The 21,558-nt window shown below is 43.2% G+C and overlaps 1 protein-coding gene across 4 annotated transcripts in view; it reads right to left on the minus strand.

Moving 5' to 3' along the window:
- The window catches only part of PMS1 (PMS1 homolog 1, mismatch repair system component), a 111,593-nt gene that overhangs the window by 60,848 nt on the left and 29,187 nt on the right, over positions 1 to 21,558 (minus strand). For all 4 annotated transcript variants that reach the window (XM_075001431.1, XM_075001429.1, XM_075001430.1 and 1 more), the window contains one exon: positions 20,089 to 20,252. In XM_075001431.1, the coding sequence (XP_074857532.1) occupies positions 20,089 to 20,252 (164 nt within the window). The remainder of the gene's footprint in view (positions 1 to 20,088; positions 20,253 to 21,558) is intronic.

A 21,558-nucleotide genomic window follows, 5' to 3' on the forward strand; every position in this document is an offset into this window, starting at 1 on the left:
TCTCATGAAACCATATAGAAAGATACAATGACTGGGCAGGTAAGAAGGGCTGGCTGGAGGCTCCCCTCACATCCCCAAGACCACTTTAGGGAAGATATGAGCACCCCCCTCCCCTCTGACTCACAGAGGAACATTGTTGGCTGTTCCACTTTGTCAGGGAGCAAGGAGAAAGTGCACAGTGTGCTACATTCCTCACTTTGCAGGGGGGAGATGAAGCAGGGCCTGCCCCAGCCATGCACCCCTGTCTTGGCTGTACCTGTTGGAGCTGCAGCAGCCATGGGGAGGCGCTTCTCACATGACCCCAACCTGCTTAGGTGAGAGAGGGCTGGGGTAGTCCTTTATCCCAGGGCAGCCTGCATACTGAACACCTCATCTCCAGCCACACCTCAGCGCAATGATTTAAATGGAAATGTGCATATTTTCATTTCATTCAAAAAATTAAAAAATTGACTTAAGGACGCAAGCAAAGCAGGGTAAATTTTCTAGTAATTTATATGGAAAAGAGCAAAGAAGCAAAAGTGACAGAACTACTGGACATTTGCTTTGCAATAATGTAACTGCTTGACAATTTATATGTACTTATCAGCTCACATTTTTGTCCATATACCTACAGTATTTCAATAACCTCCTATGTGCAGAAAAAATGAAAGAAGGGATTATTAGGAAAAACTGTAAAAAAATACGACATTTGGTCAACAACACTTATGTCAAAGTATCACAGAGTCCACAGCCAAAGACTAATATCACACATGTTCCAGAAAAAGACACTCTTAGACTTGGAACTTTTAGGGAAAAAGCTTTTGAACATTGCATGTTAATGGTATGGAGCTAAGCTGTTCCTCATACTGGTTTTCCTCACACAGGGACTGGGAATTTCTGTGGCTCCAATATTGGGTATGGACAAACTGTGCTTGAGATAGGACTTGGAGGTGGACTGGATAGGTCTGCAACGACACAGGTGATAATATCCCACCTTCGAGATCTCCTAACCTTAGAGGTTTCCAGAGCAAACATAAGTCTTCTGTACTGTACATGGCAGTGAGTAGGATTTTAAGGCAGCAGAGAACAGTGTAACAGCTCTTAAACCACTCCTTTTTTGTTTATGCTAGTTGGAGGGCCTAAGAGGTAGTAAAGTGGTCATCTATGCCAGAAATGGTGTAAAGCTAATTGTGCTAATGCAGCTTTTTTATCTTAAAGGATCCTATTGGGAATTGCATCCCACCTATTATAGGTATCTTAGAAATACCTATCATTCATGTATTACTTATAGAGTTTCCATCTGATTATTCCCTTAAAGGAGGTTGAATCTTGAAAGCCATTGATCTACTGCAATCTAGAACCACCTATGTGGAATCCCTTTATCCCTGAACTATCATCTAGTCCCACAACTGCAGCTTCACTGCCATGCTGGGTGCTGCCTCCAACCCTTCTTTGTAGGGCAGTGCTTCACTGCAGGATTTGTGAGAAATGGCAGCTCACAAGTACACCATGATGTTTTATCTAAAAATGTTAGTACTTCTACAGTAACCGTATGCAACTTAAAACACTTTTCTACCTTTTGTGTACTGATATAGATGGCTGGAATGGAACTATTCATTGTGACCCACATGGAAAATGTAGGTATTATCTTTCTTTTCATATGTTAAGGAGTTTCACAAAACAGCGGATCAAAGTTCATGCAAATGCTCACCACATTTACCTGTGATTTACCAAGCGGCTACAGATTTTAAACAGCAAAGGACCTGGAGTTGTTGTAGCTGCTGTGGAAATGACAAAGCTCCAATTCCAGGGGCAAACCATCTTTACAGGAGATTAGAGACAGCTGCAATTAGGCAAATTGGACTTGAAGAGTCTAACACTGTTTAAACAAGACCAGCTAAATTTGGGATGTGCCATGTGCTCCATCAGGTAATGTCAACTTTAAATAAACTCACAGAATACTCTTGTAAATTATTTCTATTTGGCTGTCTCATTATTCAGTATGCTGTCAAGGAACATGGTGATGAAAGAAGGAAAAATACCTCTTTCGAACATACCCATACTGGCAAGAGGATCAACATTATCAGTATTCAAAGAATGTCTTGGCAGGAGAAACCTTCATAAAAGAAGGAGCACTAGTTGATCCAAGCTGTCAAAACAGCAATAGTAATTCAAAGAGTTGATCTGCAAAGTGATTCAATATTTATTGCTAATGAAAATAAAACATTTTTAGCAGACACAAAAGCAACCATTTCCTATTTGAGAAATTCACTGATAAATATACTCAATAAGACTGAGCAAAAGAAAAGCTTTTGTATAGAAATTAAGCCAAAAATCACGAAGAGCTGTTGTTCTTCATAAGGATCTTTAATTTCTCCCCCATGTAAGAAAGGAATGTAACAAGCAGGAAAACACATTTCTAGAAATTTCAAACAGAAGGAACATGACATCCATCGGTCAGTGAGTCAAGCGGTAGAAATGGAACAGAATACAGTATGCTCTGAAGCCTACGGCCAAATGTTTAAAAAAACTAAAATCTTCAGATAGGCAACCAAATAAGTGTACTGATTTCAGACATGCTGAGTACCCGGTACATTCTACCGACCTCATGGGACCAAATGGATTTAAACGTCTAACCTCAGTCTTGCACATCTGAAAGACATGCTGGCTATGTTATACTAGCCCAAAACTTCAAGTTTACTAATGAAGTGCTGAAATGCATATTCAGCGCCTCATTAGCATGTGGGCGGCTGCGGCACTTCAAAATTGACGCGGCTCGTCGCCGCATGGCTTGTCCAGATGGGGCTCCTTTTCGAAAGAACCCCGGCTACTTTGAAATCCCCTTATTCCTATGAGCAGATGGGAATAAGGGGACTTTGAAGTAGCAGGGGTTCTTTCGAAAAGGAGCTGCACGGCGGCGAGCTGCGTCAATTTCGAAGTGCCGCGGCTGCCCGCATGCTAATGAGGCGCTGAATATGTATTTCAGCACTTCATTAGTAAACTTCAAAATGGCCATTTGCATGGCCATTTCGAAGTTTTGGGCTAGTGTAGACACGGCCCCTATGAAAGAGCTCTTTCCTCAGGTACAGAACATCCTTTTTCCCATGTACAAGTTATTTTTCCACTCTTCTTTCATTTCTTAACCAATCCTATTCTTTGGCCGAAGGCTCTCCTTCATTTCTATACTTTTTATCACTTATGGCTTGTCTACACAATTTGTTAATCTGCAACATAGGGACAAAATTCTCCAAAGCGTCAGTGTCTTGTGCACTGTCTTGCTCATAAGGACACTGCTCGAACACACTAAAAGTGCAACAGTGCATGGTAAATGCAGTATTTTTTTTCCTGGGAAAGGATGTAAAACCAGAATTTAGATTCCTTTTGATGTAAACTTGTCCACCAAATAGACTTGTCCTTAATGTCAAGTTGCCTGATATGCAGTATATTGAACAATCCTGACCACACTCCTAAAAGTCAATCTTCTCCACTTCTCCTCCTCCTCTATTCCCTGCAATTCTCAACCACTACTTTCTTTTCCATCGCTTTTTTAAAAAACAACAAAAATGAACCCCAGGAAAGAGCCCAATCCTCAGGGCCTATCTTTGTGCCCAGCAGGTGTCTCGGGCCATGCCTGCAACACATACACACTGGGTATCCTTTTTAGTGGTTTGCAGTTCGCAGTGTGTGTGTGTGGCAGGTGTGGCCTGAGACACCTGTTGGTCACAAAGACAGGCCAAATCTAAAGAAAGAGGACTAAAATGGTACCCTTCATGTATGGTGCTACCGTAAAAAGGTATGCATATACAATTAATCAGAGAAATTACAAGTTAGATTTTAAGTAAAGACATTTGGCATACTTATAAAAGCTAGAGTAAAACTACAAAGAATTTAAATCTACTTAACAAAGTATTTGTAGTTTATATGTTCAAACAGATCTTAACAGTTGTAAAATCTGAGGAATGAAAATAAATCCACACTAATACTTTTAAAACAATCAGAGAGACCCAGTTTGTGTCAAACCTTAGTTGGTTTGTGATCTTCCCAGTTCAGCTACAGCTAATGAGTGACCTCTTGTGTTGAAAATGATCTGGGTTGCTTGTTTTTTATTTGCATGTATTTTTGAATGGCTCAAGTACATGTGAAGATAAACAGCCCTAAGAACAATGTCCTATCTTTATCCTCAAAATAAATACAGAATGTAAGTAGGGAAATACTGGTTTATCATCCCATATTTCTATGGAGTACTGCAGAAAGGGAGCTAGGCAGTCATAGTGTACAACAAACTGAGTATGAGTCAACAGTGTGACACTGTTGCAAAACAAACAAACAAACAAAAAAAACAACAAAAACAAACAAAAACAAAAACAAAGATTCGGAGATGCATTAACAGGAGTGTTGTGAGCAAGACACGAGAAATAATTCTTCCACTCTGCTCTGTGCTGATTAGGCCTCAATTGGGCTACATCTACAGCAGAGTTTTGTTTTCAGTAAATTGATAGAATAGGGCACTTTTGTTGACAGCATTCTACCGTTCCCCCATGAGGCACAACACCTCTGTTGACAGAATCTGCTGACAGAAAGGAAGTGTGGACATTCTGGTGGGGCCTTCTGTTGCCAGAAAGAACCTCCAGGACACCGGGAAGCCCTGTTTGCTGAACTTCTGGTTGGCCGTTTTGTCAAGAGAGTGGCCAGGCAGGCCAGCTGCTCTCTGTTGACAGAATGGATTGCTTTTTTCAATCTGCTTGACAGTCTGGTCTTGATCTGTCGACAGAAGTTTTGTTGGAAGATATCTTCTGACAGCAACTTCTGTTGACTGGTTGCTGTAATACAGACATAGCTTGGGAGTACTGTGTCCAGCTCCACATTTTAGGAAAGATGTGGAGAAATTGGAGAGGGTCCAGAGAAGAGCAACTAAAATGATTAAAGGTCTAGCAAATATAACCTATGCGATAAGATTAAAAGAACTGGGTTTGTTTAGTTTGGAGAAGAGAAGGCCAAGAGGGGACACGATAGCAGCTGTCAAATACCTGAACAGGTGTTACAAGGAGACAGGAGAAAAATTATTCTTAATCTCTGATGATAGGACAAGCAGCAATGAACTTAAATTGCAGCAAGGGAGGTTTGGGTTGGACATTAGGAAAAACTTCCTGTCAGGATGATTAAGTATTGGAATAAATTGCCTTGGGTAGTTGTAGAATCTTCATTACTGGAAATATTTAAGAACTGGTCGGATAAATATCTAACATGGATGATACAGATGGTGCTTGTTTCTGCCACGAGGGCAGGTGACTGGACTTGACCTCTTGAGGTCCCTTCCAGTTCTAGTATTCTATGATTTCCCAACTAGTATGCTTGAATCCTGTTCTGGAGTAATTACCTTTGAAGATGAGAAGATCATTTATTCTTCATGAGGGACCAAAGAAATTCAATCTTGGAATCTTTCCATATATGGCCAGAATGGTTAGTATTTTGACACACAAATTTGCTGCCCTGGAAACAGGCTGAATTTTCATTTGAAATAAGCACCAAGTGCCCAATATACCAGAAGGCCTTCCACCCGCCACCTTTGTAAAAGGTTAAAAATTCTGTTATCCTGAGACATCACCAATCTACTGAATGATCTTATCCTCTACGTTTCCTTGTTTCGTCATGTCAGGGAACCATCTGAATCCACATTAATAATGCAGTATTCTAAAAAGTCTGGGTTTGAAGGAAAATCAGTCACATTATTATTCCAAATAGGTAGTATGTAAGTTAGAGCTGAGAACACCACATAAATGCTTATACTGTGTATTCCCCTACCTGATTTTTTACTTAAAAGAGTCTAGTGTTTCTCAGTTTTTTCTGTTCCTTGGCAAACTGAACTGTCTTCTCCTTATCTTAATACTACTGCAGATTTTTTTCTAAATTTTCCCAAGCTTTGAACTGCAGCTTTACTCTAAGAACCGACTGCAAAAATTGTGTCTTCATTCGCAACAGAGCTATTTCCTGGATGAAAAAAGATACATACCTACTGAGGGGAAAACAAACAAACAGAAAGTGAAGAGAGAGTCAGATTCCATCCTCTCTTGTCCATCAGCATAAGACTGGTTAGCAAAATCAAAACATTTACATCTAAAAACACCTACTGCAGATTGGGAGGGATATAAAATTGCTCCTGAAGACATAATAGGAAAAAAGGGAGTGGTAGAGATTTAGATGAGGTCTGCAGAACCTTCATTACAGGAATGACACACCAGCTGGAAAGAACTGAACTGGACTCTTAGAAAAGAGAGGGTGGTTCCACAGTACAGGCAGCAAAAAAACCCAATGATCATTTAACTTGTCAAATGAGCACATCTGACATAGAGAACAATAAGAAACAATATGGCACCACCAGTGTATTTTACACTTGGTTTTCACAGCAAAATAACACCGCAAATACCATTAAAGACATTTTTAAGAAAGGAATTAGGCACATGAACCACTCATCTCCCAAAAGTCACCAGACAGGAAAAGTATTTAGGAAAAGCCACTTCCATGAGCAGCCTCAGAGAAGTGCCACCCAGAGCCTGCCTCCCAACCACCCCCCCTACCCACTTCAACACCCTGCCCCAGCTTGGAGCCTCTCCCAGACTCCCAATTCCTTGTGCCCCAGGCCAGAACCCCCTCCTAAACCCCAAACTCTTTATCCACACCCCAGAGCCTGCATCTCCAATCACAGCCCTAACTCCCTCCCAGACTCCACAGCCCCACCGATGCCCAGAGTCAGCCCCCTCTCTCACACTCTGAACCCCTCACTTCTGGCCCCACTCTGGAGCCCACACCTCTAGCCTGAAGACTGTACCTCCTTCCACAGCTCAACCTCCTACCCCAACCCAGAGTCCCTCGAACACTCCAACCCCTTGCCCCCACGCCTCCAGAAACCCAAACCCTTCATTCCAGCCCCGCCTCTGCGCCCGCACCTCCAGCTGAATCCCTCATCCTTTCATTCACACTGCCCCCTACCCCAGCATAGTGCAAACGAGCGAGTAAGCAGGGATAGAAGAGAGTTTCCACAGAAGGGGGAAGGGACTGAGTGAGTGGGGGTCTGGGCTTCAGAAGTAAGGCTGAGTGGGACCAAGGCCTCAGGGAAAGGGCAGGGCGAGGGTATTTGGTTTACTGCATATAGAAAGGACAACCTTACTCGGGTATAAGTGAAATTTCAAACTATCTGCAATCCACAGCAGAATTTTCACTGATTGTAATGAAAAACATATATTAAGTTGCATAAATCGTTAGCTATTAATCAATCAGTATTTTATTGTCAAATATGTAAGATCACTTGTCATTTCTGCTGACTGTGTAAACATGAAAGATTTTTTTGAATATTATGACTGACAAAAATAAGAAAATGAAATAAACGGTGCAGTGAACTGAAATAATGCTTTAACTCTCAGACTGCAAGGTAAGAAATTACTCAACCACTACAGAGCAGGGGTCACCAGACGGTGGCTCTCAAGCCACATGCAGCTCTTTTACCACTAAAGTGTGGCTTGCAGAGGCTTCTCCATTGCCCCCATTCTCCATCTACCAGGTTTGGAGGGGGAAGGTGAGGGGCGAGCTCAAGACTTCTGTGAGGCAGCAGGGTGGTGGGGCATGGGCTTCTGCCCAGCGAGGAGAGGGGTCTTAGGACTTCAACCCAACAGGATGCACTTGCTGGTTCAGCAGCAGTAGGGCTGAAGCCCTGAGCTTGTCAGATGCCTTCTGCTGTGCTGATGCCTGACTCCTCAGGCATGTCGCGGCTCTCAAACTTCTGAAGATTGTTATATGTGGTTTGGTAGGCCAACGAGTTAGGCCACCCCTTTCAGAGAGGGAGATGTTTTTAAAAGATAAAGTAAAAACATTTGGTAGAATCTATTTGGCCATTAGGTGTCACTCTTTACTTTCTGTGGCAGCAAGGGCGTTTACGGTCCTAATTTTCTTATGTCAGTATAATCAGTAGCAGCTCCACTAAAGGTGGTAGAGTTAAACTAGTGTAACTGAGAGGAGAATCAGGTCCAAAGAACCATTTCTACAGATTTGTAGTAAAGATTTCTGTTAGCCTTCTCATGATTAAAAACATGCACTAAAATAATATTAAGGTCCAAGTGGCTTTTGAATTTGTGCTGTCAAGTCTGGGCATAAAATGAGCAATAACTAAGGCTGTGTTTATACTAAGTGCTAAAGTCAAATTTAAGACAGCTCAATTTTACAAGACACTGTCTTCCCTGTAAATACCACTAGCTCGATTTTAGGGAGCACTAAGGTCAATATCATAACTGACGTAACAGCAGCTGAGTGTAGTGTCAAGTTCGAATTTAAAAATTTGAATGAAGGCTAGTGTGGAAGTGCCATGTCTTTAAATCGAATTTATTAACCTCCAGAAGTGTCCTGTATGCATCCCACGCAGCTACAGTTACCCGCTATGTATGGCCGCTTCCATCTCTGATGCTCTCCAGGTATGCAAGAATTAGGTCACAGGAAGTCCACAAATATGAATGCATCACCAGCAAGCCAAGGAAATAAAAGGTGCGACAGGAAGCTATAATTTCGTTTAGCCACTGCTTTGCAAGCCATCCCTTGCCATCCTGAGCACTCAGGGTAGCAGTCTGCTTAGTTCTCAAGGTCACAAGAGAGCTCCAGCATGGAGCCATCAGGAGATTATGGATCTCCTCGCTGTTTGGGGAGAGGAGTCAGTGATGAAACAGACAGCGTCCAAGCAAAATGCACACACATTTGAGAAGATGTCACATGGGATGATCACCAGAGGTTACTCCTGGGACTCTATGCAATTCCAGGTGAAGGTGAAAGAACTCCAGCAGGCGTACCACGAAGTCTGGAAAGGCAACCATCAGTCTGGATCATCTCCAAAGACCTGCTGTTATTATGGACAGCTGCACATGCTTCTTGGGGAGGACCTGACCACACTGCCCAGTCTTCATTGGGACTGTTCAGGAGACCCTGTGCCGGAGTCCGGGGTGAGCTGAGAAGACATGGAGGGCCAGGAGGAAGAGGCCAAGGACAGGAGGAAGAGGGCAGCCAGCAGGGGGCACAGAAGATGTACACAACAGCTGGGAGCTCTCCACCATTGACCTGGAGCCAGTCCCTGAGCACCCAAGGCCCAGCTATTCTAGTGAATATTTTTTTTCTGAAGGCTACAAGTGGATTGCAGCTGGTTATAGGTATAGATTTTCTACGGATCTATGCCCCTCAGAACGGCACGTTAATATTTCTGGGTAGGGAGTGCTTATCCTTTTTAGAGATCTCCAGCAAGGCCTCATTCAGGTACCTGTGTACTTTTTCCATGAGGCTTTGGGCAGGCCTGACTTAATGCGGTTTCCATGGTAGCACACCTTGCCCTACCAGGCAATCAGACAGCGACCTGGTATCATGGCACCCCACAGCATTTTGGCAATTTTCCAGGCTTGTGCTCACACAGGATGAGCATCTCCTCTTTTTCGCTGTTATTCTTAGGAGTTATGTCTTCTTTGGTGACCTAAAGAAGCATGGGAATTTGGACCGGATTTCTTTGCAATGCTCCCTGCTCTTTTACATTTCCCTGGAGCGCACTGCCATACCACATGGTTGGTGGGTGCTCTGTCTTCCCCCGACGTGCGACTGGCAGACTCTCTGGGCCTTCTCCCCTCCCATTTCTATTTTCCCTGGCATTTCTCTTCGTTTTACAGGGATCCCTCCCCATCCAGCCATCCATGCAGCTGGTATCGAACCGCTCCCCTTTGCCACGGAGTTGCCAGGCTCTGCAGACCATGATCCCACGCATCAGCATAGAGAGCACAAGCGGGGTTTCCTTGCAGAGGATTGCTCCACCAAAGAACTGAAAAAACTTTTCCCACTGCTCCAGGAGACCGGTCTGCTTTCCCTGCTTTGCACCCTCCCCACCATTTGTAAAGTGACAATAGCTTACCATGTTCAGAATGAAATGATCTGGGTAAGTGATGGTTTGTACCAGTCTGAATCCTTGCCATCCTTAAGAAACCTTAAGCGGCCTTGCAAAGAGGAAGTTTTGCTGACTGTAAAGGCAGAGACCCATTGCGTCCATGAGAACGTGTTGTGCACAAATTGTATCTCAATTTTGATCTTCGCTTTCCAGCAGGCATCTTCAGCGTGGGAGACAGGGCAAGGACGTATGAAAGGTCCATGTAGGAACTTATCCTGCAGCACAGGGAGCGGGCTCAAGCAGAAACCATTGACAGCAAAAGGAACACAGCACAGTGGCGGCAGAGTGTATTTGAGTTCAGGAGAGAGGAACCAGGGCATCTGAGGGAGGAAGTGGCAAAGCTCATAATGGCTGTGAGCGACCAAACTGAGATCCTGCGCACCATATTGGATCTACAGAGGAACTCCCTACAAAGCACTGCAGGCTCTGCTCCCTGCTGCCCAGACTCCCCTGAATACAGGTCGCCCTCCCACCCCCACCCCCCCATTGTCACAGTTCCTGAACGTGAGGAGAGAGGCAATGACAGTCTGCCACTCTGCCCCCAAGAGACACTGCAAACGACTATTCCGCCACACTAGACACCCCTTCTTTTCCCACCACTTAACCTTCCTGCCCCGCCTAATAAACATTGTTTTGATGACAACCACAGTGTGATTTTTTGGTACCCATGTCTGGTGGGATGCACTAATAATTGCGGGGACTTGTGCGGTTGGAGAAAGCCAATAGCAGAACTGCCCACCTTTACACCAAGGTCCACAGAGGGCTCGCGGCAGAGGGAAGAACCAGTAGGACAAATAGAAGTGGGTGGCAACCTGGGCTGCAGTGATCATGAGATGGTAGATTTCAGGACTGTGACAAAAGGAAGAAAGGTGAGCAGCTGTTAGGAAGAAGCAGGTTTTAGTAGTGGGGGATTCGATCATTAGAAATATAGATAGTTGGGTTTGTGATGACCGGGAGAACCGTATGGTGACTTGCCTGCCTGGTGCGAAGGTTGCGGATCTCTCGAGGCATCTAGACAGACTTATGGGCAGTGCTGGGGAGGAGCCGGTCGTCGTGGTACATGTTGGTACCAATGACATAGGGAAGGGTAGAAGAGATGTTCTGGAGGCCAAATTTAGGTTACTAGGAAAGAGACTGAAATCCAGAACATCTTTGGTGGCATTCTCTGAAATGCTTCCAGTTCCACGCGCAGGGCCAGATAGACAGGCAGAACTTCAGAGTCTCAATGCGTGGATGAGACGATGGTGTAGGGAAGAGGGGTTTAGATTTATTAGGAACTGGGGACACTTTTGGGGTAGGGGGAGCCTATACAGGAAGGATGGGCTCCACCTAAATCAAGGTGGATCCAGACTGCTGGCATTAAACATTAAAAAGGACATAGAGCAGTTTTTAAACTAAGAGGTGGGGGAAAGCCGATTGGTGCGGGGGAGCACCTGGATCGGACGGAGACTTCTCTTACACGAGGCTCCATAGACAGGGATTCCCTAGAAGTTAGTCAGATAGGGAACGTGGGAAATAATATATGGGCAAGATCAGATGTAAAACAATCATGCATAAAAAAATCCACCGTGTCTGTGAAAGGCGGACATATAAATAGTGGTAGTTTTCTAACATGCTTTTACACTAATGCTAGGAGTCTGTCTAATAAGATGGGTGAACTGGAGTACCTCATATCAAAGGAGGAAGTTGACATAATAGGCATCTCAGAAACATGGTGGAATGAGGACAATCAGTGGGACACTATCATACCGGGATATAAATTATATCGGAAAGACAGAACAGGTCGTGCGGGTGGCGGAGTGGTACTATATGTGAAGGATAATATAGAATCAAATGAAGTAAAAATCCTAAAGGAATCAAAATGTTCCATAGAATCATTATGGATAACAATTCATTTCTCTAATATGAATATGGCATTAGGAATATATTACCGACCACCTAACCAGGACAGTGATAGTGATGCTGAAATGTTAAGGGAGATTAGAGAGGCTATCAAAATAAAAAACACAGTAATAATAGGAGATTTCAATTATCCCCATATTGATTGGGTGCATGTCACCTCAGGACGGGATTCAGAGATTAAATTTCTTGATGCCTTAAATGACTGCTTCTTGGAGCAGCTAGTACAGGAACCCACAAGGGGAGAGTCGGTTCTCGATCTAGTCTTAACTGGAACGCAGGATCTGGTCCAAGAGGTAACTGTTACTGGACCGCTTGGAAATAGTGACCACAATATAATAACTTTTAATATTCCTGTGTTGGGAAGAACACCGCAGCGGTCAAACACTCTGGCATTTAATTTCAAAAAGGGGAATTACACTAAAATGAGGAAGCTAGTTAAACAGAAACTAAAAGGTAGAGTAATTAAACTAAAATCCCTGGAAGCTGCATGGAAACTGTTTAAAGACACCATACTAGAGGCCCAACTTAAATGTATACCCCAAATAAAAAAACACAGTAAGAGACCTAACAAAGAACCACCATGGCTAAACAGCCATGTTAAAAAGGCAGTGAGAGAGAAAAGGGCAGCTTTTAAAAAGTGGAAGTCAAATCCTAGTGAGGAAAATAGAAAGGAACATAAACACTCCCAAATTAACTGTCATAGTGTAGTAAGAAAAGCCAAAAAAGAGTTTGAGGAACAGCTAGCCAAAAATTCAAAAAACAATAGTAAAATGTTTTTTAAATACATTAGAAGCAGGAAGCCTGCTAAAAAAGCAGTGGGGCCCTTGGATGATAAAGATATAAAAGGAGCGATCAAGGAAGACAGTGCCATTGCGGAGCGATTAAATGATTTCTTTGCTTCAGTCTTCACGGCTGAAGATGTTACAGAGGTTCCTAAATCTGAGCCAGCCTTTTTAGGCGACAAATCTGAGGAACTCACTCAGATTGAAGTGACATTAGAGGAGGTTTTGGAATTAATTGATAAGCTGAATAGTAACAAGTCTCCAGGACCAGATGGCATTCACCCAAGGGTTCTGAAAGAACTCAAATGTGAAATTGCGGAGTTATTAACAGTGGTTTGTAACCTATCCTTTAAATCCACTTTGGTACCAAATGACTGGAAGACGGCCAATATAACACCAATATTTAAAAAAGGCTCTAGAGGAGATCCTGGCAATTATAGACCGATAAGTTTAACATCAGTACCAGGTAAATTAGTAGAAACACTAGTAAAGAGTAAAATTGCAAGGCACATAGAAGAGCACGAATTGTTGGGCAAAAGTCAGCATGGTTTCTGCAGAGGGAAGTCGTGTCTGTCTAATCTATTAGAATTCTTTGAAGGGGTTAATAAACATGCGGACAAGGGGCACCCAGTGGACATAATATACCTAGATTTCCAGAAAGCCTTTGACACGGTCCCACACCAAAGGCTTTTATGTAAATTAGGTGGTCATGGGATAGGAGGAAAGGTCCTTTCATGGATCGGAAATTGGTTAAAAGACAGAAAACAAAGGGTTGGAATAAATGGTAAATTTTCACAATGGAGGGGGGTAACTAGTGGTGTTCCCCAGGGCTCAGTCCTGGGACCGATCCTGTTCAACTTGTTCATCAATGATCTAGAAAATGAGGTAAGCAGTGAGGTGGCAAAGTTTGCAGATGACACCAAGTTGTTCAGGACAGTCAAAACCAAAAGGGATTGTGAAGAACTACAAGGAGATCTCAGCAAACTGAGTGAGTGGGCAGCAAAATGGCAAATGAAATTTAATGTGGGTAAGTGTAAGGTAATGCATGTTGGAAAAAATAACCCAAATTACACGTACTACATGATGGGGTCAAATTTAGCTACGACAGATCAGGAAAGGGATCTTGGAGTTATAGTGGATAGTTCTCTGAAGACATCCACGCAGTGTGCAGCGGCAGTTAGTAAGGCAAATAGGATGTTAGGAATTATTAAAAAAGGGATCGATAATAAGACAAAAGATATCATACTTCCCCTATATAAAACTATGGTACGCCCACATCTCGAGTACTGCGTGCAGATGTGGTCTCCTCACCTCAAAAAAGATATATTGGCATTAGAAAAGGTTCAGAAAAGGGCGACTAAGATGATTAGGGGCTTGGAAAGGGTCCCATATGGGGAGAGGCTAGAGAGACTGGGACTTTTCAGTTTGGAAAAGAGGCGATTGAGGGGCGATATGATAGAGGTATATAAAATCATGAATGGTGTGGAGAAAGTGAATATAGAAAAATTATTTACCTTTTCCCATAATACAAGAACTAGGGGACACCAAATGAAATTGATGGGTAGTAGGTTCAAAACTAATAAAAGGAAATTTTTCTTCACACAGCGCACAGTCAACCTGTGGAACTCCTTGCCCGAGGAGGCTGTGAAGGCCAGGACTCTATTAGGGTTTAAAAAAGAGCTTGATAAATTTTTGCAGGTCAGGTCCATGAATGGCTATTAGCCAGGGATAAAGTATGGTGCCCTAGCCTTCATAACAAGGGCAGGAGATGGATGGCAGGAGATAAATCACTTGTCTTCTGTTCTCCTTCTCTGGGGCACCTGGCATTGGCCACCGTCGGCAGATGGGATGCTGGGCTTGATGGACCTTTGGTCTGACCCAGTATGGCCATTCTTATGTTCTTATGTTCTTATGTTCTTATGTTCAGTAAAATACAGATCCTTAATGTCAGAAGAGCAGAATTCAACTCCTTAAAAGAACTGATGGGCAGGATCCTCTAGGAAGCTAATATGAAGGGGAAAGGTGTTCAGGAGAACTGGCAGTATTTTGAAGTCGTCTTATTGAAGGCACCGGAACAAACCATCCCAACAGAGTAAGAAAAGAAAATAAGTTTGACTTATAAGGGAAATCCTTGGTAAACTTAAACTCAAAAGGGACACATAAGTGGAATCTTGCACAGATGACTAAAGAGGAGCATAAATATCTGGCTGGAGAATATTGGGGGGGCGGTGTGTGTTAATCTGGAAAGCGAAAGCACAATTGGAATTGCAGCTACTGAGGAATGTGAAGGGCAACAAGAAGAATGTGGAGCCATTAGTGGATGAGGGAGGTAACCTGGTAACAGATGATGTGGGAATGGTTGAAGTACTGAATGCTTTTCTTGCCTCAGTCTTCACAGACAAGCTCAGCTCCCAGACTACAGCACTAGGCAATGCAGCATGGGAAGGAGGTGGGCAGCCCTCGGTAGGGAAAGAACAGGTTAAGAGCTATTTAGGAAAACTACACGCACACAAATCTGTGGGTCTGGATTTAATGCACCCCGGGGTACTGAGGGAATTGGCAGGTGTCATTGCAAAGCCTTTGGCTATTATCTTTGAAAACTCATGGAGACTGGGAGAGGTCCCAGATGATTTGCACTGCCCATCTTTAAAAAAAGAAAGGAGGACAATCCAGGAAACTATAGACAGGTCAGCCTTACCTTGGCCCCTGGAAAAATCATGGAGATGATCCTAAAGGAAGCCATTTTGAAGCATTTGGAAGAGGGGAAGTGATCAGGAGTAGTCATCATACATTCACCAAGGGCAAGTCATGCCTGACCAATCTGACTGTAGTAATGAGGGGCTTGGTGTAAGGCTAGTCAGTGGACAATAGTCAGTGCTTTGTTAACATACAGCAAAGCTAAAGGCCTCAAGCCTGAACAACGGTGGGTTAAACCAAAAACTGTGGTAGCTAGATTCTGCCCACGGGAATGCAGCAAGAGACAGAGCTGATAAGTCACGGGGCCTAAAAGCACCTAAAAGCACCAAGAGCCAGGCACTAAGTGATACACATAACCACATCCTGCGTAGTACCATGTACTCCCCATACTCTCCCCACAGATAACAGCTTAGCACCAGGTACATTCCAACCCAAGTTCGGGAACAGATCGTAGTGTTAGCATGATGGACAGTGTTTTGATGGCACTATCAATATCCCCCAAGTTAATGGTTAGATTTAGTTACATTAAGGGGTGTCAGTGCATTACACTGAGGGGGTTATACCTGGATATGTAACTTGTTTATACTTGTGTATAAAAGTGTGTGTACTGGGGGCTGTGTAGAGCGACCTAGGAGATGATGGAGCCCCCTAAGCATGTAAACTGTTGAGTCACATTGGAGACTCACAAGGGTGTTGGAGACATATGTTAACAACAATAAGCCTGGCTCCGTGATTCTTGGGGGCTCTCTGAGGTCTGCAGTGTCGGCTAACTGCAGGGTCTACACCGTTGTCGAAAGAGCACATGCGAGCAGCCAAAGTGCTTAACATCAAAGCGAACAGATTGTACATCTGAGCACCATTCCGGTAGAGACGCCCAACAACATTTATTAGCTTCTATGATAAGGTAACTGGCTCTGTGGGCATGGGGAAGTCAATGGATGCGATATACCTTGACTTTAGCAAAGCTTTTGATACAATCTCCCACAATGTAAGCTAAGGAAGTGCGGATTGGATACATAGACTGCAAGATGGACAGAAAGCTCGCTAGATGGTCAGACCTAACGGGTAGTGATCAATGCCTCAATGTCTGGTTGGCAGTCAGTTTCTAGTGGGGCATCCCAAGGATCAGTTCTAGGGCCAGTATTGTTCATTACCTTTACTAATGACCTGGATGAGGGGATGGATTGCACCCTCAGCAAATCTGCGGGTCACACTAAGCTAGGGGGACATGTAGATACATTGGAGGGTAGGGAAAGGGTCCAGAGTGACGTAGATAAATTGGAGGATTGGGCCAAAAGAAATCTGTTGAGGTTCAACAAGGAGAAGCGCAGAGTCCTGCACTTGGGATGGAAGAATCTCAAGCATTTGCTACAGACTGGGTGACAACTGGTTAAGCAGCAGTGCAGCAGAAAAGGACTTGGGGATTACAGTGATGAAAGGCTGGATATGAGTCAACAGTGTGCCCTTGTAGCCAAGAAGGCTAACAGTATACTGGGGTGCATTAGGAGAAAAATTTCCAGTAGATTTAGAAAAGTTATTATTCCCCTCTGCTCAGCATTTGCAAGGCCTCATTGGCTACGTCTACACGTGAAGCCAACATCGAAATAGGCTATTTCGATGAATAACGTCTACACGTCCTCCAGGGCTGGCAACGTCGATGTTCAACTTCGACGTTGCGCGGCACCACATCGAAATAGGCGCTGCGAGGGTACGTCTACACGCCAAAGTAGCACACATCGAAATAAGGGTGCCAGGCACAGCTGCAGACAGGGTCACAGGGCGGACTCAACAGCAAGCCGCTCCCTTAAAGGGCCCCTCCCAGACACAGTTGCACTAAACAACACAAGATACACAGAGCCGACAACTGGTTGCAGACCCTGTGCCTGCAGCATGGATCCCCAGCTGCCGCAGCAGCAGCCAGAAGCCCTGGGCTAAGGGCTGCTGCACATGGTGACCATAGAGCCCCGCAGGGGCTGGAGAAAGAGCATCTCTCAACACCCCAGCTGATGGCCGCCATGGAGGACCCGGCAATTTCGACGTTGCGGGACGCGGATCGTCTACACGGTCCCTACTTCGACGCTGAACGTCGAAGTAGGGCGCTATTCCAATCCCCTCATGAGGTTAGCGACTTCGACGTCTCGCCGCCTAACGTCGAAGTTAGTGCCACTACTTCGAAGTAGCGTGCACGTGTAGACACAGCTATTGTGTCCAGTTCTGGGCCTCCCAGTATAGAAAGGATTTGGATGCACTGGAGCAGGCCCAGTGCCGGGCAACAAAAACTATCAGCAGGCTGGAGCATATGATCTGTGAAGAGAGGCTGAGGGACTTGGGCTTATTTAGTTTCCAGAAGAGAAGAGTGAAGGGTAAATTGATAGCAGCCTTCAACTTCCTGAAGGGGGGCTCTAGAGAGGATAGAGAGAGGCTGTTCTCAGTAGTGACGGAGGGCAGAACAAGGAGAAATGGTCTGAAGCTACAGAGGGAGAGGTGTAGGTTGTATATTAGGAAAAAACTATTTACCAAGAGAGTGGTGAAGCACTGGAATGCTTCACCTAGAGGTTTGGTGGAATCTCCATCTGTAGAAGTTTATACATCTTAGTCTGACAAAGTCCTGGCTGCAATGTTTTTTTTAGATTTCATCCTGCTTCAGGCAGGGGGCTATGATTCTATGACCCAGTCAGGGGTGGAGAGGGCAGAAATCATTGCTGCCAGCTGCTACAGCAAGGTCCACAGAGGACTCACGGCAGAGGGACCTGAGCAGGGGTGAAGAGGGTTGATGGCACAGCTGCCCATCTTTGTGGGAATATAACCCTCTCTTTACATACATTCTTCTTCCTGCAACATATCCCCCTCCCCAAATGAAAGCATTCTGTCTGTGAAAGCCAAGGTCTGATTTACTGGTTCATATTTGGTGGGGAGCACAAATTATGTTGGGGAGTTGGAGACGTTGTATTACAACAGTGAAATACAGCACAATCGTGTGTCTGGCACATTATTTATGAAGCTATGTTTCAAAGCCTCCTTGTAGGCAGCTGTGAATAAACCCTACTCATGGTATGAGTCTCTGCACTCTGGGCGCTCATGAAATACTCCTGTCTGGTTTCACAAATGTTATGCAAAACACAGCACACTGTAATCATGGTGGGGACATTAGTTTCTGAAAGGTCCAAACGGTCAGTGGGCACCTGAACCTTGCTTTTTACCTATCAAAGGTGCATTCCACCATGATTCTGCACTTGCTGAGACTTTAATTGAAGTTATCCTCGCTGCAGTCCAGGATGCTTGTGTATGGCTTAATGAGACAAGGAAGTAGAGCGTAACCAGACTTACTCCATACTACTATTGGCATCTCCATGCTGCCAATCTTGATTTTGTGGTCTGGGAAAAAAGTCCCATCCAAGAGCTTTCTCTGAAGACCAGAATTTCTGAAGATGTGTGTTTCATGAAACTTCTTCTCAACCATCTCACAGCGATGTTGGTGAAACAAGCTATTTGATCTACCAGCGCCTGCAACACCATTGAGAAGTACCCCTTTCTGTTTACATATTCAGAGGCCAGTAGGTACTAGGTCATGTTGGGGATGTGCATTCCAGCTATTGCCCCACCACAGCTAGAAAACCTCATGGCAGCAAAACTGTGCACTACGGCCTGTACAGGTCTCAGGGTCATGATCTTCCTCAGAAGATGCCAACAGATTGCACTGACTATGTGTACTATCACAGACCCCGCTGCACATTTGTTCACCCTGAATTCATCTGCCACTGACTGGTAACTGTTGGGCGTTGCCAACTTCCACAGAGCGACTGTCACTCACTTCTGAACTGTTAAAGCTGGTGTTCTTATGTTGCATTCTGGGATAGTGACAGCAAACACCCACAAACAACTGCGGCAATCTTTTCCCCCACAACTCAGTGGTACAAGCCCCACAGAAAGCAACAGGGCTCAGACACTGTGCTATCGGCACCCACAATGCATTACTCACACAGTCGAACTTGGATAAGGCAATGGATAAGTCAACAGTGAAAAGGTAGGTTAAATTTCTGGAACATTTGTGGACAATTAAACCCGAGTTCATAAGATCAAGGTTAAAAAATCGAATTTATTAAAAGTCAATTTTATTTCACAGTGTAGATGTAGCCGTAGTCATATTTGGGCCAGATTTTGCTTTCCTTAAAATGACGTAAATGAGGCTTAATTGTACTGTAGTCAATGCAATTCCCTGGGGGTCTGCTTGGCCTGATACGACATATTTCAAGTCATTCTTTCAAAGATCTTTTATAATTCAGCCCTCAAGGACAAAACTGTACACACAAGAAGAGCCATCTATGCAGCCTGTTTCACTGCCCAGTATAAGTCAATGGGAACCTTTCCACTGACTTCAATTAGCAACAGATCAGACTATTAGAAAGAAAGGTGAAGGCATGGCTCTGCCTCTTTGTTCTGTACAATGACAATTATGTTATCAGTACCTAATAAGTCATAGCATTATCCAATTTATATATATAAAATTACATTTTGTGGGAACAGCATCTTCTTTGAAAGCTTGGCACTGCCAATTTAAAATTCAAATAATCATACGCTAATAAATTCATAAGTAATGACTAAGTGAGAGGTCTGAACCAACCTGAAATTATAGCAAATTTCTAAAAATCAAACATCTGATGGCAAAACACAGTCACAGTAATCAAAGTCTTGATGAGCTGAACATAATTATCACTGTCTATTTTCTTCAATTTTAAATGTGATAGTTGGCACAAGAAAAGTTACTTTTACCTTGTTATGCGTAAAGATTATCCGTAGTTCTGGCTTTATGATGCCATATGCCATCAAAAGGTCTTGGATTTTTTTTAACTCCTCCTTACATTTTTTAGTGGTTGAGTAAAACTGTTTTCTTACAGGAAGATTCTTAAACAGCTTGAGTGCAGTTACAGTTGTACCTGTAAGTGGGAAATAAAAGATGGCAAGTGTAAAACTGGTTGAGTTAAAGGAAAAAAAAGATCACTTTTTGTTGAAAGGATCTATCCTTCCATAAAAGTGCTTGCACATAATTCTTATTAACATTAATTAGAATTATACGTGCATGAAGAGAAGGACATACTGCTACATTAGCATTCTCCCCCCCAGCAAGCTGACTGCTAGATTTCACAGCTGTGCAAGCTGATCACATCCTTCAACTGGAACTATGCTCCAGCTACTTGACACCTAGATTATACATTTTTTCCATTTCTGGCAAGCCACAGGGATTTACTGAATTAATCTTACATTACATTTTGATTTTTCTAGTTTCATCCATATCTCTTTCCCTGGTATCAGCAGGGACCAATAAACTGAAGTTAAAATTTCATCTACGGCACATCTGCTCTAGTGCAGACCCACTAAGCTCTCATCATGTGTCTAATCACAGCCTCTTTAAATACTATAGCTAACAGTTCCTCTTGCTTTTCCTAGCATCTGCTGATAATATACTTAAAATGAAAAGCAATTCAACAAAAGATTTATTTTTTCTTTTTTTTCCAAAAATCCAGCATAGGGACAACAGCATCTCAAAATCAGTAATCAAACATACAAGTTAAAAGTGAAATTCACCTACACAAGGAAAAAAAACTTACTAATTAACTATAAAACAAAAGGAAAAATGCAGCACTGTATTTTATTAAAGTTCTAAAGGAAAGCCTGCTTCAAAAGGTGTTGATATAGTTGACACGCAATTAACAGTAATAGCTATAAAATCCAGATAATAAAACAATCAGTCACAGTTAGGAAAGAGGCAATTTTGCAATATTATTTAATTATGAGATTTATATACTAACATCTTCTTCTTAAATCCTTGTACTCTGAGTGGAGCACAGGTCATCTATACTAATATCAGGTCATGATAATTATCCTTCATGTTTAAATAGGATGTCACAAAGAAGGCTTTTTATACCTGAACCAAATACAGAATTAAAAATGTACTATAGTTTAAAGGCATTACAAATCCCTGTCTTTGAAAACCAGCAAGCATTTAAAATATTAACAAGCAAACTGAAGAAGGCACTATCATATTTTACAATAAATTCTTTAGATTTAACTGCTCTGCTCTCTCAATTTAGCATACTCTATTTAAACCCTGATTAAATTCCAGTCCTGAAATATGCTTCCTGGTACATTTTATACCAACTTAAAGAGTCGGCCATTTACAGTTATAATATAAAAAGAAGTAAATTTTAATTATCATGTGAAGTTTTCTTTCTTAAAAGTTGA

Source organism: Carettochelys insculpta, chromosome 8, assembly GCF_033958435.1.
Source record: "Carettochelys insculpta isolate YL-2023 chromosome 8, ASM3395843v1, whole genome shotgun sequence".
NCBI lineage: Eukaryota > Metazoa > Chordata > Testudines > Carettochelyidae > Carettochelys > Carettochelys insculpta.